Raw genomic sequence first — 15,472 nt, 5'->3', positions numbered from 1 at the left:
GAACGGACAATGACAGTGCACCATCGGCAACAGCCTGCCCCTGCGTAACTCACTTTCTTGTGCAGACACAATCTGGATGGCAGGTGGTGGAAGGAGCTCTGGAGAAACATGAGGCAGGGATGGGTCCAGCAAGACTGGCGAGTGTGCCAGTTTGAGATAGGGTGTTCACTGAAGCCCTTACTTAGGAGGTGACATTCAAGCAGAGAGAAGGGAGAGGTCCATGTGAATGACTGGCGAATAGCATTCCATGCAGAGGAAATAAGTGTAAAGGTCCAAAGGCAGGATTATATAATGTGGATTCTGGAAATGGGAGGAAGGTCACCGGAGCCAAGGGAACGAGTTGTTTATAATGGGAAATGATATTGAAGAGGAAGCCAAGGCTGGACCTTCTGAGCCATTGTTCTGACCAGTGATTGGTAAACAGCTGCCTGACCTATGCTAGCTTTTTAAATAAAGTTGGGTTTTTGTTTTTGTTTTGCAGCTGCTGCTCTTGTGCTACAAAGCAGCTTAGACTTGAGTAGTTTTAACTGAATGATATGGCCCTCAAAATCCCAAAGTATTTATTATCTGGCATTTTGTTTCTTCTATCCCCCTTTCTCCCAAGAGGGCAATTCCTGACTTAAACCATCTGTGTCGAATTATTGGGTTCTTGCTGTATACAAGGTGCTGTCCAAAAGCATAAATTTTATTCCCTTAATGAATTCTTACAACTTTGAAGGAGGTTCTGTGTTTCGCTACACTTTTCCAGACGAAGAAACTGCAGTGCAATAAGAGTAAACTTAGCCAGGGCCTTGATGCTGAGATGTGAAGGAGCCAGGAAAGAAAATCAGAGAAAGTAGTATCTGAGGATGCAATAGAGTTTGGGGTGGGACAAACACTTACCGACTATACCCATATGCCAGATATTTCAATCGTGTCTTTAATGAGACTGTTGAGAATACTAGAGAGAACGTGAGCTATGAGATTCCATAGTTGCAGTGTATTTATTCAGCAAATATTGATTCAATACCTCCTATGTGCCAGACTCTTTTTTAGACCTTAGATAAAGATAGGGAGCAAAACAGCATAGCTGCTGCCCTCATGGAGTTTATACTCTTGTAGGAGAGACAGTAAGTAGATCTACAATGTGACGTCAGTGGTGGTGATTGTAAAGAAGAAAAACAAGGCAGCAACAAGAGAATAGGGCAAGCCTTGGGCTTCTGTTTTAGGAGGTTAGGGATGACTCCCCTGAGGAAGGGATGTTGAACAAGCTGGGGAGATCAGTACAGGGAAAGGAAAGAGTGGATACAAAGATGCATGGTACTATGCTTGATGTCCTCAGGAGCGAAAAAGGGCCATGTAGCTGAAGCAGGGTAAATGGCAAAGTGGTGGGAGGTGAGTACTGGATGAGACCAGGTTAGGTGAGGCCTGTGGGCCCTGGGTAAGGGCTTTGGTGAGACTGGGGCTAAGGGAGCCATTGCAAGGCTTTGAGCAGAGGGGCGACATGTTCTGACTTAATTCTAAAGGATCTTTTTGGCTGTCATATAGGGGATGAGCAGGAGCTGCTAGTCTGTGAGAAGCTGTAACAGTTTTGCATGTAGATATGTCAGAAGGGGCTGGTGGGAGGTGCAGGCAGGTTGGGTGTGGTGTGGTGGGTGATAAGAGAGAGCAGTCAAGGTAACTGAGGTTCGATCCCAGTCTCACCGGTTTGTACCCTGTGTACCTGGAGCAGCAGTATGTTCTTCATCTCTGGACCCAGATTCTTCACCAAAATTGACATCTGTCTGGTCGCGAAGATGCAGTACAATCAGCATGTTAAGTGGCTGCCTCAGAGTAGGCATTCAGCAAATGATGAGCTGTTTCAGTTGTCATGATAGCTGTGGTTTTATACTTGGAAAGTGAGTTAGAGGATGATGAGGAGGAGCATGGGTTTATTTCTCCACATTTTACCGTAGATTCACTAGTGCTTTCCTTGCCTAAGCTGTTCTAGCCCACACACCTGCGAGATGCAGAGGCCAGATTGCAGCATCCCGGGCAGGAGAGCCGGGACACTGTCTCCACGGTGGGAGCACTGTGGGTGGAGGCCAGTGGTGTGCAGTGTCCGACCATGCCCAGGACAGCCCTACAGCGAAGGGTCATCCGGCCCTGATGTCAGTAGTGCTGAGCTTAGGGGACCCTGTGGTGTCCTGCTGCACAGTGCTGAGTGTTTCGTACATATTAATTGAATTTTCACAGAAAGCCTCTGATATACTCATTTTCTTTCCATTGAAACTTTGTCAAATTTCACACATACACCAAAATATAGAAAATAGCACCAGACCCCCAGATACAGCATTTTTTTTTCAAAATTTTGCTTCATTTGTTTTATCTTTTCTTCCCAATTCTCTCCTCCTTTTTGCTAAAGGTTTTTAAAATAAATCCCAGGCTTTGGTCATTTTCTCCTGCATTATTCAGTACATACTTCTAACACAGTAGACATATTTTTAACAACACTTCCTTATCACACCTAACAAAATTAATAGCAATTTCTTGGGATCGATCTAATATTCAATCCAGAATCATATTTTCCTGATTCACCAGTGTCCTTTTTACAGTTTGGTTTGGCTTAAATTGGATTCCAGATCTGGCCAGAAATCTTTACCTGAAATCCTTTCCATGTGATAGATAAGTATACCCAACCAATCTCATACCGCCTAGAAAGTGGCAAAATTAGAATTTAGCCAAGGGCACTGAGCTCCATGGTACATCTTCACCCCGAGCTGTGGCCCTCTGTGGAGCGATCTCACCTGAGAGGCGACACTGAAAAGCAGTGCTGTGGTGGAGGCAGACCAGGGTTTGAATTCTAAACTGGCTACTTTACAAGTTACTCAACCCTTTGGTACCCTGGTTCCTTGTTAAATAAAAACCACATGGAAGGCACACCTGTCAGCTTTTGAGATTAAATTAACAGAGCAGTTACTAGCCATGGTCAAAGACGCTGCAGAATTCCCTTGTGTCCACATGTTGGAAGCATGGTTCCAGCTTCTTTTTATGGCATGCCTAGGGACCTGGTGGCAGAATGTAGAAATAAGGTTGCCCTCTGAGAGCTTACAAATAAGGATTTACAAGAGGCCAGTTCAGTTCTAGCCTTAATTTAGTGGGTGTGTGTTCCCCTCTCTGTGCCTTAGTTTCTTCATCTTCAAAATAAACTCAGAGTAGTGTCTGCCTCTTAGGTTTGTTGTAAGAGAACATATGTACTACCTAGTTTTGAACCTAGCACATAGCAAGGACTAAATAGCAGTTGGGTTTTAGAAAACTTAAAAAAATTTGTGTGTGCATATAATGGTAAAATAAGTATGTTTAGAACTAGCCAACTGGATTCAGTTTAAACATCGGTTTTGTTGGCAACATCCATAGCATGACAGTAAGGAGCCAGCTGGAATTGTGCCTCCTGTCCTCCATCAGCCTAAATGGCCAGTGGCCTTGGCTGCCTCCCTGTCTCAGAGTTGCTTCGTGTTGGCCTTGACATCCACAGGAAACACAAGAATGTTGTCTTCTGCGTGTTTCATGGCAGACCCAGGGGTCCGGGGAACTTGATGTCATAGTGGTCAGCGTGTTTCCCCCGGGGTGTTCTCAGGATATTCTGGCTGCCTCTGGAGCTGCTGTGTCTTGGGTTGCTGGAAGGTGGGTGACATACAGAGCTGCTTTTTTGTCGTTTTTGAGGCCTTTCAGCTGTATGTTCTTGGCCTTCAAACCCTTTGTTTTGGCTTTGACAGGAGACGAATTTCCTTCTTTGGTTTCAGTGCTATCTTGGTGAAAACTTTTGATTTTTGATGTGCCCAGCCCTGTACTAGATCTATCTTCAGGAATCAGTTGGTAACAGTCCTGTCCCTTCCTTAATCCAGAGACAAGTTGGCTTCCAGATGGGGAAATAGCCACATCCATAAATGATCACGGTGCCAGCCAAACTGAGGATTTCTTGGTACTATAATTTCCAAGGAGTTGGGGAAATCGCTTGGTTTTGTTCCCCCCTCTGCATTTTAATTTACCTTTTTCCTTCTCCTGATCAAGATACGCATGAGAAATAAGGATAATTGATAACATTGAGAGCTTCCTGTGTGCCAGGTTCTGCCTGCATCTTCCTTGTTTGAGCATCCCAATGAGTGGTGCAGTGAGCCAGGCCTTGTTGTAATTCCTACTTCGTGGTGAAGAAACTGACGTGTCTGGCACTGGCCCAGCCAACCTTAGCTGATAATTGGTAGAGTACACAAATTCAGTATTTTAGAAAAAGAAGAAGATTTAGTCTTCACAAATAGAGATTCTGATGAGCATTCTCACTTCCCAGGCATTCTAAAGTGTTATCAGATTAGTGCTTGGTTTTTCACGTACATCTCCTACACACACACACACACACACACACACACACACACACTATTTTCATTTAAAAAGTTCTTCATGGAATATGGAGGAAGAACCTATAGACTTCAGGACTTTATGGAAGGTAGTTACTTCTGTCTTTCACTGTAGCACACAGTGCAACCTCTCCTGGCCCCATGATCAGACACCAGCTATACTGAAAGTCACTGTTCTGAGCATATTTCTCCAGATGCTTGTTTCTCTATCTGTGCTAGTGTGTATTTTTTCTTTTTGTAAAAATTAGTCCTGTGAATATTTACTGAACATCTATTTCTACACCAGGCCCCGTGCTCGTTGTCGGAGCACAGAGTGAAGAGGACAATGTCCATTTGTTGTTTTGGTTATTGTCAAAGGAACCATTGTGACAGGCACCCATGGAGTAAGGGGCAGTAAGAATGGTTCAGCAGGCAAGTGCCACCCTGTCCGGCCTTGCGAGCCAGAGTAAGTCCTCAGACTTTTATTCTAATTGTGAAGGGAAGACTGGCACAGGTGGGATCAGGCTGTACATGTTGGTGTCAAGGACGGCTCTATGGGTTGAATGCCGGTGAGTCTTCAGAGTGGTAGAGTCCTGCAATTGCATGCAGGGAAAGGGGAGTTTTACTGTTTAGTCTCCACGGCCCAGGCTGTGCACTGAGGCTTGCTGGGGACATGGACAGGCCCAGTCCAGGTGCTGTAGACTATGCATGATCAAGGGACAGATTTCTTGAGTTTTTACTAGTGATTATGATAGCTGTTTTATCAGGAATGATACAGAGGATGCAGACAAGATTCATTTAAACAAGTAAGATCCCCCCGCACCCCCATTCAACAAGATCAGCAGCTTAAGAAAGTCACAGAATTGGGTCAGAGCATGCCATACTCTGATGTGCTTCCTGTGGTCACAAGATTGCCAGTCTTTGCTGTCTTCATCAGCCACACTAAAAGCAGGGCCATTCTAGGACAGAGAGCTTCTTGCCATCCTCCCTTTCATCTAGGAGGGGTCTTTCCTGCAGCTCCTCAGGAGACTCTTCCTTAGGTCTCTTTGTGCAGAACTAGGCTGTGTGCTGAGTTAAGCTGGGAGCAAGTTTGGCTGTGAGTGATAGGAAAACTATAAGGAATAGGGCTTAAATGAGCTTGAAGCTTCTTTCTGACTGACGATCAGAAAGTCTGGTGACAGTTTAAGCCTCTGTGACACCCATTGGTGTTCGGGTCCCACGCTTTTACCACTGCACTCTGATTATCCTCCCCTCCCTGCCATGTTACCCCAGGGCCTCAGGATGGCTCCTGAGGCTCTATCCCTTATAGTCTCATGCCATGAAAGAAGAAGGGGAGAAAGGTATGGATGCATTTCATCATAAGAGCACTTCCAGCCAGGCATAGTGGTGCATGCCTGTGATCCTAGCACTCTGGAGGCTGAGATAGTAGGATCTCTGGAAGTTCGAGTTCAGCCTTGGCTACAGAGTGAGATCAAGACCAGCCTGAACTACATTGACCCTATTCTCAAAAACAAAAAAAACACTTCCTAGCAGTAGCACACACCACTTCCACCTGGGTTTCACTGGCCATATGTTGGTCTTAGAGCACATCCAGGTGCAAAGGTGATTTGGTACTGTCTTTTCCAGGGGTTCATGTACATAGCTGAAAACCACAGGATCTGAGCAGTAGTATAGCCCAGTGCAGGAGCCCTTAACCACGGGCTCATCTCTAGTTCGCAGGAAGGTGCTTGGATGTGAATGGAAAAGTAACATTTTTTATTTAGTTCGAACTTACTTTTTTTACCTTCCCTTCTATTATGAAGTGCAGCACCATAATAGCCTGTTATAAGCAGGACCTCTGACGGAATCTGTGTCTTGTGTTGGTTATGCTGACCTCTATTTCAAAATTATGACCAATATTGGACCTGCTAAGGGGGTCCATGGCACCACCACTATCCACCTGCCTCTTAAGAAGAAACCAGTAGGAATCCATGGTTCTGGTAAAGAGCCTGACAGCTGAGGCTTGGATTCTGGCTCTGCTGCCTATGGACAGGCTTACTTGACCCCCCTGTGCCTCTTGTCCCTGCCATAAGATGATGTCCTATATTTCCCTCATGAGGGTATGAGGATCAAACTTAAAACACTTAGAATAGAGCTTGTAGCGTAGTAAGCACGGGAGGGTAGATTTGCCCTTATTATTTGACCATCATGAAGGAGAGGAAGAGAAACATGGGTGGACAAGTGGCCAGCTGCCACCATGCCCTATGTGACAACCTGAGCAAAGTCAGGATACTGTCAGCAGGGTGGGGTGCCGTAGTCCCCGTTATTGACCTTCCCTGGTGCATTGTCCCTGGAGTGCGTCACTTTGTCACTTAACCTTCTGACATTAGATACTGCCATTCCCTCTTCACAGATAAAGAAATTGAGGCTCGTAAGGGCCCAAAGATTACTCAAAATTCCACGGCTAATATCCAATATCGCAGCTTTGAATGTAGGAGGTGTGGCTGTGAAATACCACCCCAGGCTACCTTTGTTCCCTGCAGAAAGCAGTGGTCCTTGCTAAAGAAATCAAAATTTCTCTCCACCATGGGAGAGGAGGCCTGATTCTCAGAGCCTGGCCCTGGGAATCTTTCTCAATGACAGTGTGATGTTGAAATTGACCCAGACCGCCTGGGTTCTGCTTGTCTGTTGCTTTCCACCAGGGAACAGCTTCTCTGTTAGCATTCTCACTTGTGCAGTGATGAGGATTCTGGAAACAAAACCTCAGAGCACACTTGGTTCTCAGATTAAATGTGGTCTTTGTCTATGTCAGACACTGGGAAGCACATGGCAATCCCTTGCTATTGTTGCTGGGCATGGTGGCGCATGCCTGTCACCCCAGCTCCTAGGAGGCTGAGGCAGGAAGATTGCCGAGAGTTCAAAGCCAGCCTGGGTTACATAGCAAGACACTCAAAAATTGCTGTTGTCACTGGCTTTGTGATTATTATTTATTATTGCCACTGTCCCTGGGCTGCTGCTCGCCTATGGTGGCCCTGGCCCATAGTCCAGCTGAGAGGAGAACCCAAACATTTAACCTGAGGGAAACGAGGAAAGCACACAGCAGCTATGTCAGTACTCTGCACAGTATTTTGTTGTGAAAAATTGCAGACGTAAGAACTTTGAAAGACTAGTACAAGGGACAGCAAAATACAGCCAGCGAGTCTCAGCCGCTGCCTGCATTGGTTTGCACACGTCTGCCGCTGTGGCTGCTGTGTGAGGGCACAGGTGAGGGGTTGCAGAGCTGCAGATATTTCTCGGCAGTTGTAGCACAGTTCTGCTGACCTGTCGGCTGGTATAGCCAGCACCTGTGCTCACGGCCCAGCCCCACTGACTGGAGTGTCTGCCAGGTTTGGTTTTCCTCTGTGCAGGTCTGTCTCCGCATGTCTCATTTTATGGCTGACCATGAATTGTGGCTCCTCAAGTGCTTCATCCTGAGGTGCTTTTCCTGCCCAGATGAGTTTTGGGGCCGCCTGAAGCTCAGCTGGTCTGAGAGCCTCTGACTTCGTAGGAAACATTCGGCATGTGCATTTCTCACCAGAGCATTCCCTCAGATTGCTAACACTGTGACCCTGGAGAGACGCTTAACCCAAGCAGAGAACCCCACTTGTGCAGGACATCAGTCACTCTTAGGGCTTTTCTGGCTGCATGAGGCCCAGGAGAAGGCAGCGGCAGCGGCAGCGGGAGCAGGGCCCTGCTCTTTACCTTGCCCCACCTCTCCCGTTCTGCCGCTTCCTCCAGGAAGTGTGACCACCCAGGCTCACACTTTCCTGCTCCTGCCCTCCGCTGTCACTCACGACCTCACTGCGTTCCTAAGACGGCCTGAGCGCTGGGTAGGAGGTGCTGGTGGACATGGGGTAACACAAGTCAGCCGGCTCTCAGCAGCTGGCCTTGGCCCTCATCCCTCCTATTGCTGGTCTAGATGGGTGTCCACAGGACAGAGAGGCCTCCAGTTAGACCTGTTATCGGTGTTAGTTTCTCTAGGGCTGCTGCACCACAGTACCGCAACCCAGGTGGTTGAAAGCAACATATCTAACCTTTCACAGTTCTAGAGCCAGAGGGTAAAATCAAGGAGTGGCAGGGCTGCTTTCTCCGGAGGCCCTGAGGGAGGACTGTGTGGAGCACCTCTGTCCTGACTGCTGGGGGCTGCCGGCAGTTCTTGGTGCTCTTGGGATTGCAGATGTGTTGCCCTGACGTCTCCCTCCTTCCCTAGGCCGTGTCTCCTGTGGGTTTCTGTGTCTCCTCCATTCCTGTCTCTGAAAAGGACGCTGTCATTGGAGTAGGACCAACCCACTATTTAAAGGTTGTTTAGGAGAAAAACAAACTGCCTACTTTTCCTCTGTTCTTATACCAAATTAATTAACAGAAGGTTCTGTGACCCTAAAAGATGTGAGGATTTCTTCCCATCAGCAAACAAGCAGTCAGCTCTGCAGCAGCAGACACAGCTGGATGTCCCGTAATCTGGGTGTCTACCAGGAGTCAGTGTCAGATTCCACAGGTTGGGGGCCCAGGCCGAAGACGCTTCCTCCCCCGTGCTCCCTTAAGATGCCACTTGGCAGCCCCAGATTGTTACACTCATGCTTCTGGCCAGCTGGCTGTAAATCAGGATTCCCACAGCCTGCTCCTCAGGTTCCATTGATTTGCTCAAGCGCCTTACAAAACTCAGGGAACTACTTATGGCTGGCTTATTATAAAGGATATTTCACAAGATATAGATGAAGAGATGCACAGGGCCAGTGAAGAGAGAAGGCGTGGAGCTGCCACACCCTCTCTGGGTGTGCTGCCCTCCTGGGAACCTCTGTGTGTTCAGCTGTCTGCATGTTTTCCATACTTTACCCTTTTGGGATTTTGTGCAGGCTTCCTTGCGTGGGCGAGAGTGAAGCGTGGACAGCTGCGCCGCAGTGTAATGGGACAAACAGGGTGTGACCTGAAGCTAATAGACAGGGCCAGAAAACCTAGGGAGGCCTGTTGGCTTCAGCATTCTTCTTGGCCTCTGTATAGCACTCTCCCTCCAGGAACGGACAGGACCCCTTATGAAGTGGTGGTCTTGTGGTTCAGTATCAGACAGGAGGCCAGAGAATTCCATTATGGCCAGCCATAAGACAAAGGCTGGAGTTCGGAGTGTCCTGTCACTCCTGTTTGGGAAAGAGAAATTCTGATTTTTGTGACCTGCCTTGAGGTGGGAGTGGTGAGCCAGGAGCAGTGAATGAAAACCAAAGTGTACGTATCAAAATGTGACGGGCCAGTATTCAGCCCACTGTGCTAGTGATAATACCGGTAGTACTACTGAGAATGCTGCTGTTGTTTTTATAGTAGTACCCTGATATTGTTTGTTCTTTCATCATCACTGTTAGCCAGAAGTCCTGGGTTTAAATACCTGTTCCATGACATTATAGCTTTGTGATGCTGAGAAGGAACCACCGCTCCCCGAGCCTGTTTCCCTCTGTAAAACAGTACAGAAAATAGGTCCAACCTTACACAGTTGCTGTGAGGATTAATGGAGGTGCTGGGTGTGAGGGCCTAGCGTAGGACCTGTCCCAAAGTGAGCGTGCTGCAGGTATGGCTTCTGCTGTCACAGTGCAGTGCATTGCTGTTAGGTGGTGCTCAGTGCAAGAGGAGGATAAAGCAGAGAGCAGAGTGTGTTGGGGAAGTGGGGTGGAATCTCAGAATGAAATCAGAAAGTGCAACTGAGCAGGCTTGGGCTCTGTAAGGCCCAGAGGGTGCTCTGGCTTTTCTGCTGATGCTGTTGCCATTGTTGTTTCATGGTTACTTGGGCTCACAGAATTACTTGGTAGGTGTTTACCAAGTTAGTGCTGACCATGTTCACACAGGCAGCAGGGCTTCCAGGGGCTGACGTGGCTGCTTCCAGAGCTGCAGATCTCTCCTGAGGCTGGGATCCCTGACATTCTCCCTTCCTTTCTTGTTCTTTCATTAGCTGCGCCTCAATAGCATCAAGAAGCTGTCCACCATTGCCTTGGCCCTAGGGGTTGAAAGGACCCGCAGTGAGCTCCTGCCCTTCCTAACAGGTAAGGAGGTGGACTCCCGGGGCCCAGGTGCTGGGATCAGTTGGGGTGGTTCCTGCCAGATATGAGAGAAGCATCAGGTTCTAAGGGTCTGCCCTGTGCTGTGGAGTGGGACAGGGACCCAGGGGAGGTGGAATGCAGTTGTCTGAAGGACTGATCTGGATCGGTGGTGGTGAACCCTTTGGAGCTTTCAGTGGCACAGACAGCCCGCAGTAGCACGCGGGCCATAGGTTCTCCACCACTGGTCTGGGTGATGGTGGCAGGCCCCAGCAAAGGGGCCGGCGTGCAGGCAGAACCCGTTTCAGTTGCATCTCCAACTGTTAGCTGGTGACTTTAGATGGTTTCTTTATTTCAGTGTTCTTCACATTTTTCAGCTACAGTACAGAGACAGTCATCCCCACTCCTCAGCATTGATGAGAGCATGAAAGATCAATACTAATGGCCATGGCTCCATTGCTTACCACGTGCCAGATGGTGTCTAGATGTTTTGGTGGGCCTTAGTTCCTGTGAAGTGATTGTAACGGTGCCTGTACACTTGAGCTTACATCCCCATCGCCATTCACTGTGCGTCTCACAGCAGCACCCTGAGGCAGCTACTGCTACTGTCCTCGTTCTGTAGATGAGGACACTGAGCTGTGCCAAGGGAAGTCATTCATTCACCGGAGCTGTACCCCTAGGCAGTGACTGAGAGGGGTATTTATACAGTCATTCTGGCTTCAGATTTGCCAGTGTGAGTGACTAATAGCACGGGTTGGGGATACTGACTGCCTGATTTCAAATCCAGACTTTCCCACTTTTCAGGGATGTGACTTTGGGCAAGATGTTTCCCATCTGCCGCTTTCAGCTCTTCATGGGTAAACAGGTGCACTAGTGGAAGCGCGTGTGCGGGTAAAGTGGGAGTCTCTCAGGGCTGTGATGGCACCTGGTAGGTGGTGCTGCTGGACTAAGTCGGCTGTCTGCAGTGATGTACACAAAGCACTCGGTACCTAAATCCTCTTCCCACTGTTCTCAGTACTATCTCATCTTACACATCATACTGTTTAAAATCGCAACTGCAGGTTAGAATGCTCAGTCACTAGAGGAAGTGTTTCATATCCAGTCATCTCACTTGGACCTAGGGGTGGTCTTGGAGAGGGAGGAGGCCAAGACTGGCACCCCAACCCCTCTCCGACACTTGGGGAAACTGAGGCCTGAAGAGCTTCCCTGACTTGCTCACAGTGACACAGCTGATGAGGTGTGTGACTGCACACGACCTGAACAGTGGGTGTCTATGCACTCGATGCCGAGCACTGACCCCAAGCCATGGGCTTCCACAGATGAACTGCTGGAGAGGCTTAGGAGCTTTGGAGTACCGAGATGGACAACTTTGGGAGCAAGGAGTGTGGCACGGCAGGAGAGTAGTATGTTTAAAAAGTTAGAGGGGACACAATTGGAGGGACCTGAGTTTGAAAGAAGCAGCTGTGCCACCAGCCTCCTGGGAAACCTAGGGGCACACTCTGTCTCTCCTCCTCAGTTCTCTTCTCTGCCATGGGGTCTGTAACGTACCCGACCGAGAGCTGTGGGAGGCCACGGCCCCGTTCCCACCCTGGTCTGTAGGAAGTGTTCCGCATTCAGCAGGTGCTGCTGGCACTTCTGCAAGGAGGTGGCGGGAGGGCAGCCTGGAGAGGGTGACTAGCAGGACTGACTAGTGAATGATTCCCAGGAGGTATTCAGGGAGAGTCGAGGGGGAGGTAGGGATGCTGGGTTGTATTTTGCTGGTCTTAACTACCAGTAGAGCTATTTGGGTCTAATCCTGTAGATGAGGACCGAGTGCCATTGTGGGTGGCTGCCAGAAGGTAAAAGGAGAGGAGATGTAGGAGAGCAAACCTTACATACGTGCAGAATTTGTATTGAATGGGTAGGCTGAGGAGAAGAGGAATGATGGTGTAATACGTATTAGGGTCATTGTGAAGATTTACCGAGTTTAACACGTAAGTATTATTTTTATTTAGAATCACATGTACCATCACATTAATAATCCGGATAGAGAGAACTGGGGATGGGGGCAGAGTAGGGTGGGAGCCGGGAGACTGGCAAAGAACCCAGGATTCAGGGATTTCTTTGAGCTGTTGTAGTGCCAAGTAATGTCATATTTTTTCTGCTTTGGGCTTCTAGCCATTGGAAAATGTTCAGAACAGCAAGTGCAAGATACGCTGTGTCTTTCATATCGGACTAAAAGCTCCTATGAGCTCTCACTGATGGAACATTCAGAATCAGTTTTTTGAAAGTGAAATCACCATATTGTATTAGTTTTCTAGGGACAAAATGTCCCGGATGGTGTCTTGAACATCAGAAGTTGATGTTTGCAGTTCTGAGAGGACACTGGTAAAGCTGGCATGGGGGTGCAGGGAGAGTGAAGCTAGGGAAGGGGGCTGACTTGGTGGAGTGGCATCCTGGACAGCCTTCAGTAAGAGGTAGCTGAGCCAGGTCTGAGAGACCGAAGAGAATTTCCTAGCATTTGAGAAGGAAGGTCCCGGCAGAGCAAATAGTGCTGACAGTAGGAGATGGAAAAGCTCCCCCGACCACATTCGGTCCTGGCTACCCGTTGTCTTGCTTCTCACTGCGGGGAACCAGTGAGCAGCACCACTTTCAGGAGCAGGAGTGGGCTTGGCAAGATGAGGTTGCTAGCTTAGCGCCCCACACCTAGAAAGGGCTCTGCCCTCCAAGCCACGCTTGCGCCTCCGTCTCTGGCCTGGCTGTGTGGCAGGCAGGGAGACTGGTGCCGGCAGTGTGAGGGAGGTCACAGAGCCTGCCTGCTCCAGGCTCTGCTGGCTGAGGGCCTGGGCCCGCACTTGGTGTGGGACAAGTATAACAGCCTTCTTGGTCCTGCAGACACCATCTACGACGAGGATGAGGTCCTCTTGGCACTGGCGGAGCAGCTGGGAACCTTCACCACTCTGGTGGGAGGCCCGGAGTACGTGCACTGCCTGCTGGTGAGTCCTGAGGCAGGGCGCCCCCTTGCTGCCCCATCCTCAGGGTCAGATTAGTGGTCCTGCCTGCCAGGGACCGGGGAAGAGGATGCAGGAGAGGCTGGATCACGTGAGAAAGGCGGGCCTTGGACACCAACCGTAACCCTGTGAGTCAGTGGGGCCATCAGGACTGTTACTGAGCTCACACTTGTCGTCTGTGCTGTTCACGGGGCCACACCCAACCGGTGTCAGGCCCAGCTGGCACTCTGTGGGGAGGGCTTAGGGCTTGGAGCCTCTCCAGGCCCTGTACTTACTCACTTCCAGGAATTACTGGACCTCTCAGTGTCCTCTGTAAATCAGGGGCCACTGGCTTCAGAAGCCCACAGTCAGCACTTGGCGTATAGTGAGTGCCGACAGGTGTTCCCTGTGATTGTCACTGCTGTGTCCCCGCCTAGGGCAGGGGGAGTCTCTTGGATGAGCCACCTAGAGCAGCCAGAGTTGAGCAGCCTGTCAAGGTCGCATGACTAAGAAGTGGCACAGCTGCCGTCTGACTCTGGCAGACCCAGCCCCTGCCTGAGCTTCCCTGTCAGTGCATGGTGATGGCTGCAGACACAGAGGGGGTTGGAGACTAAGGGAGAGGATGAAGGAGAGCCAGGTGGCCTGGTTTGGGATCCCGGCCTTTGCAGGTTACTTAGCCTGTCTCTGCCGTAGACTCCTCCTCCCCGAAACGGATAGGACTGCTTCCCAGGATTCAGTGGGACAGACCAAGCACCCCGGCGCGGGTGACGCAGTGGTCCCGCTCCACACCCAGTGCATGGGCGTCAGCCAGTCTCGGTGATGATTGTTGCACTCTGAGGAGCCGAGGACAGGCGAGGCCCTCTCCTCGGGAAGGGACTGGAGTGATTTTAAGATTCATGGACCTCAAAGGAGCTCTTTCGAGGCCCTCTCAGTGCAGACCTTCAGGGGAGGCCCACAGGATGTAGGATGGGATGGGCTGATCAGAAGAGGCTCGGTGGTGAACCCACAGGGCTCAAGGTGGCTCCCGAGCTGAGGTGGCGGGGCAGGCACTGTCCACTGAGCTCACGCTCTCTCCGCAGCCACCCCTGGAGTCACTGGCTACAGTGGAGGAGACGGTGGTGCGGGACAAGGCGGTGGAGTCCTTGCGGGCCATCTCCCATGAGCACTCGCCCTCGGACCTGGAGGCCCACTTCGTGCCGCTTGTGAAGAGGCTGGCGGGCGGCGACTGGTTCACCTCCCGCACCTCGGCCTGCGGCCTCTTCTCCGTCTGCTACCCCCGTGTGTCCAGTGCCGTGAAGGCCGAGCTCCGACAGTGAGCCTTCCCTGGCCCTCCCCTCCCCTCTTCCTTCGCAGCAGCCCCATCAGCCCGGTCTCCAGGCCAAGCCTCAGCCCCTCCAGATCCACCCAGAGCCCTAGTGTCCAGGACTCTCCTGCTCTGCCCACGGCCTCAGCCCCCTCAGAGGGGCCTGCGCGTGTCCTTGAGAGGGGTCTGTGGACCCTGAGGCTGCGTCAGTGCTCCTCCCCTCCCTGGTGCTCCTTCCTCCCACTGGTAAAGAGAAGCTTTACACAGAGAGCACTTAGAACAGAATCTGCCACATGAAACAACCAGTGGATGATGTCTGCTGGTACCAAGGCCTGCTCCAGTCCGAAACCCTTGGCGAATGTACCCTCATCTCAAACATTTGAGCATCAGGCAGACCCCAGGCTGTTACTCATTCCACAGTGCATGTGCTTAGATACCCGCCTTACTCCCCCCGAATCTCTGAGATGCTCATTGCTGGAAAAGAAAAGAAGGCCTTTCAGAGGCGTTTCAGTTGAGTATTTTACATGGTCGTACTGATAGTTTGGAGCCCCTACCATTGACTGTAGATTTATTTTGTGCAGATGGCTGCTGAGGGCCGCACACCTGTCACCTCCTCCAAGGCTCCCCATCACCCTGCAGCTGTTTTGCTGTCAGCCCCATTTCCTAGGCCAGGAAGACTCAGGGGTCATCACTCCCACCCGGTCCCCTGGCCAGAGCCAGCACTCAAGTGCTCAGTCAGTGATGCACAGTGTTCCTCTCTGCCATGCTGCCTGCTGCCTCAGGGTCCCCAGGCCCCTCTTCCTGAGCCCCATTCCC

General features: G+C 50.2%; 1 protein-coding gene across 1 annotated transcript in view; it reads left to right on the top strand.

Annotated features, from left to right (window-relative positions):
• Positions 1 to 15,472, top strand: part of Ppp2r1a (protein phosphatase 2 scaffold subunit Aalpha) — a 30,101-nt gene that overhangs the window by 2,413 nt on the left and 12,216 nt on the right. The window contains exons 2-4 of the mRNA XM_004866739.4: positions 10,300 to 10,390; positions 13,259 to 13,359; positions 14,433 to 14,665. Of these exons, the coding sequence (XP_004866796.1) occupies positions 10,300 to 10,390; positions 13,259 to 13,359; positions 14,433 to 14,665 (425 nt within the window). The remainder of the gene's footprint in view (positions 1 to 10,299; positions 10,391 to 13,258; positions 13,360 to 14,432; positions 14,666 to 15,472) is intronic.

The sequence above is a fragment of the Heterocephalus glaber genome, unplaced genomic scaffold (assembly GCF_053883595.1).
Source record: "Heterocephalus glaber isolate CG9 unplaced genomic scaffold, H.glaber_assembly_v1.0 deba00001745, whole genome shotgun sequence".
Classification (NCBI taxonomy): Eukaryota; Metazoa; Chordata; class Mammalia; order Rodentia; family Bathyergidae; genus Heterocephalus; species Heterocephalus glaber.
The sequence above is the reverse complement of the archived record's forward strand: the minus strand, read 5'-3'. Positions and strand labels throughout refer to the sequence as shown.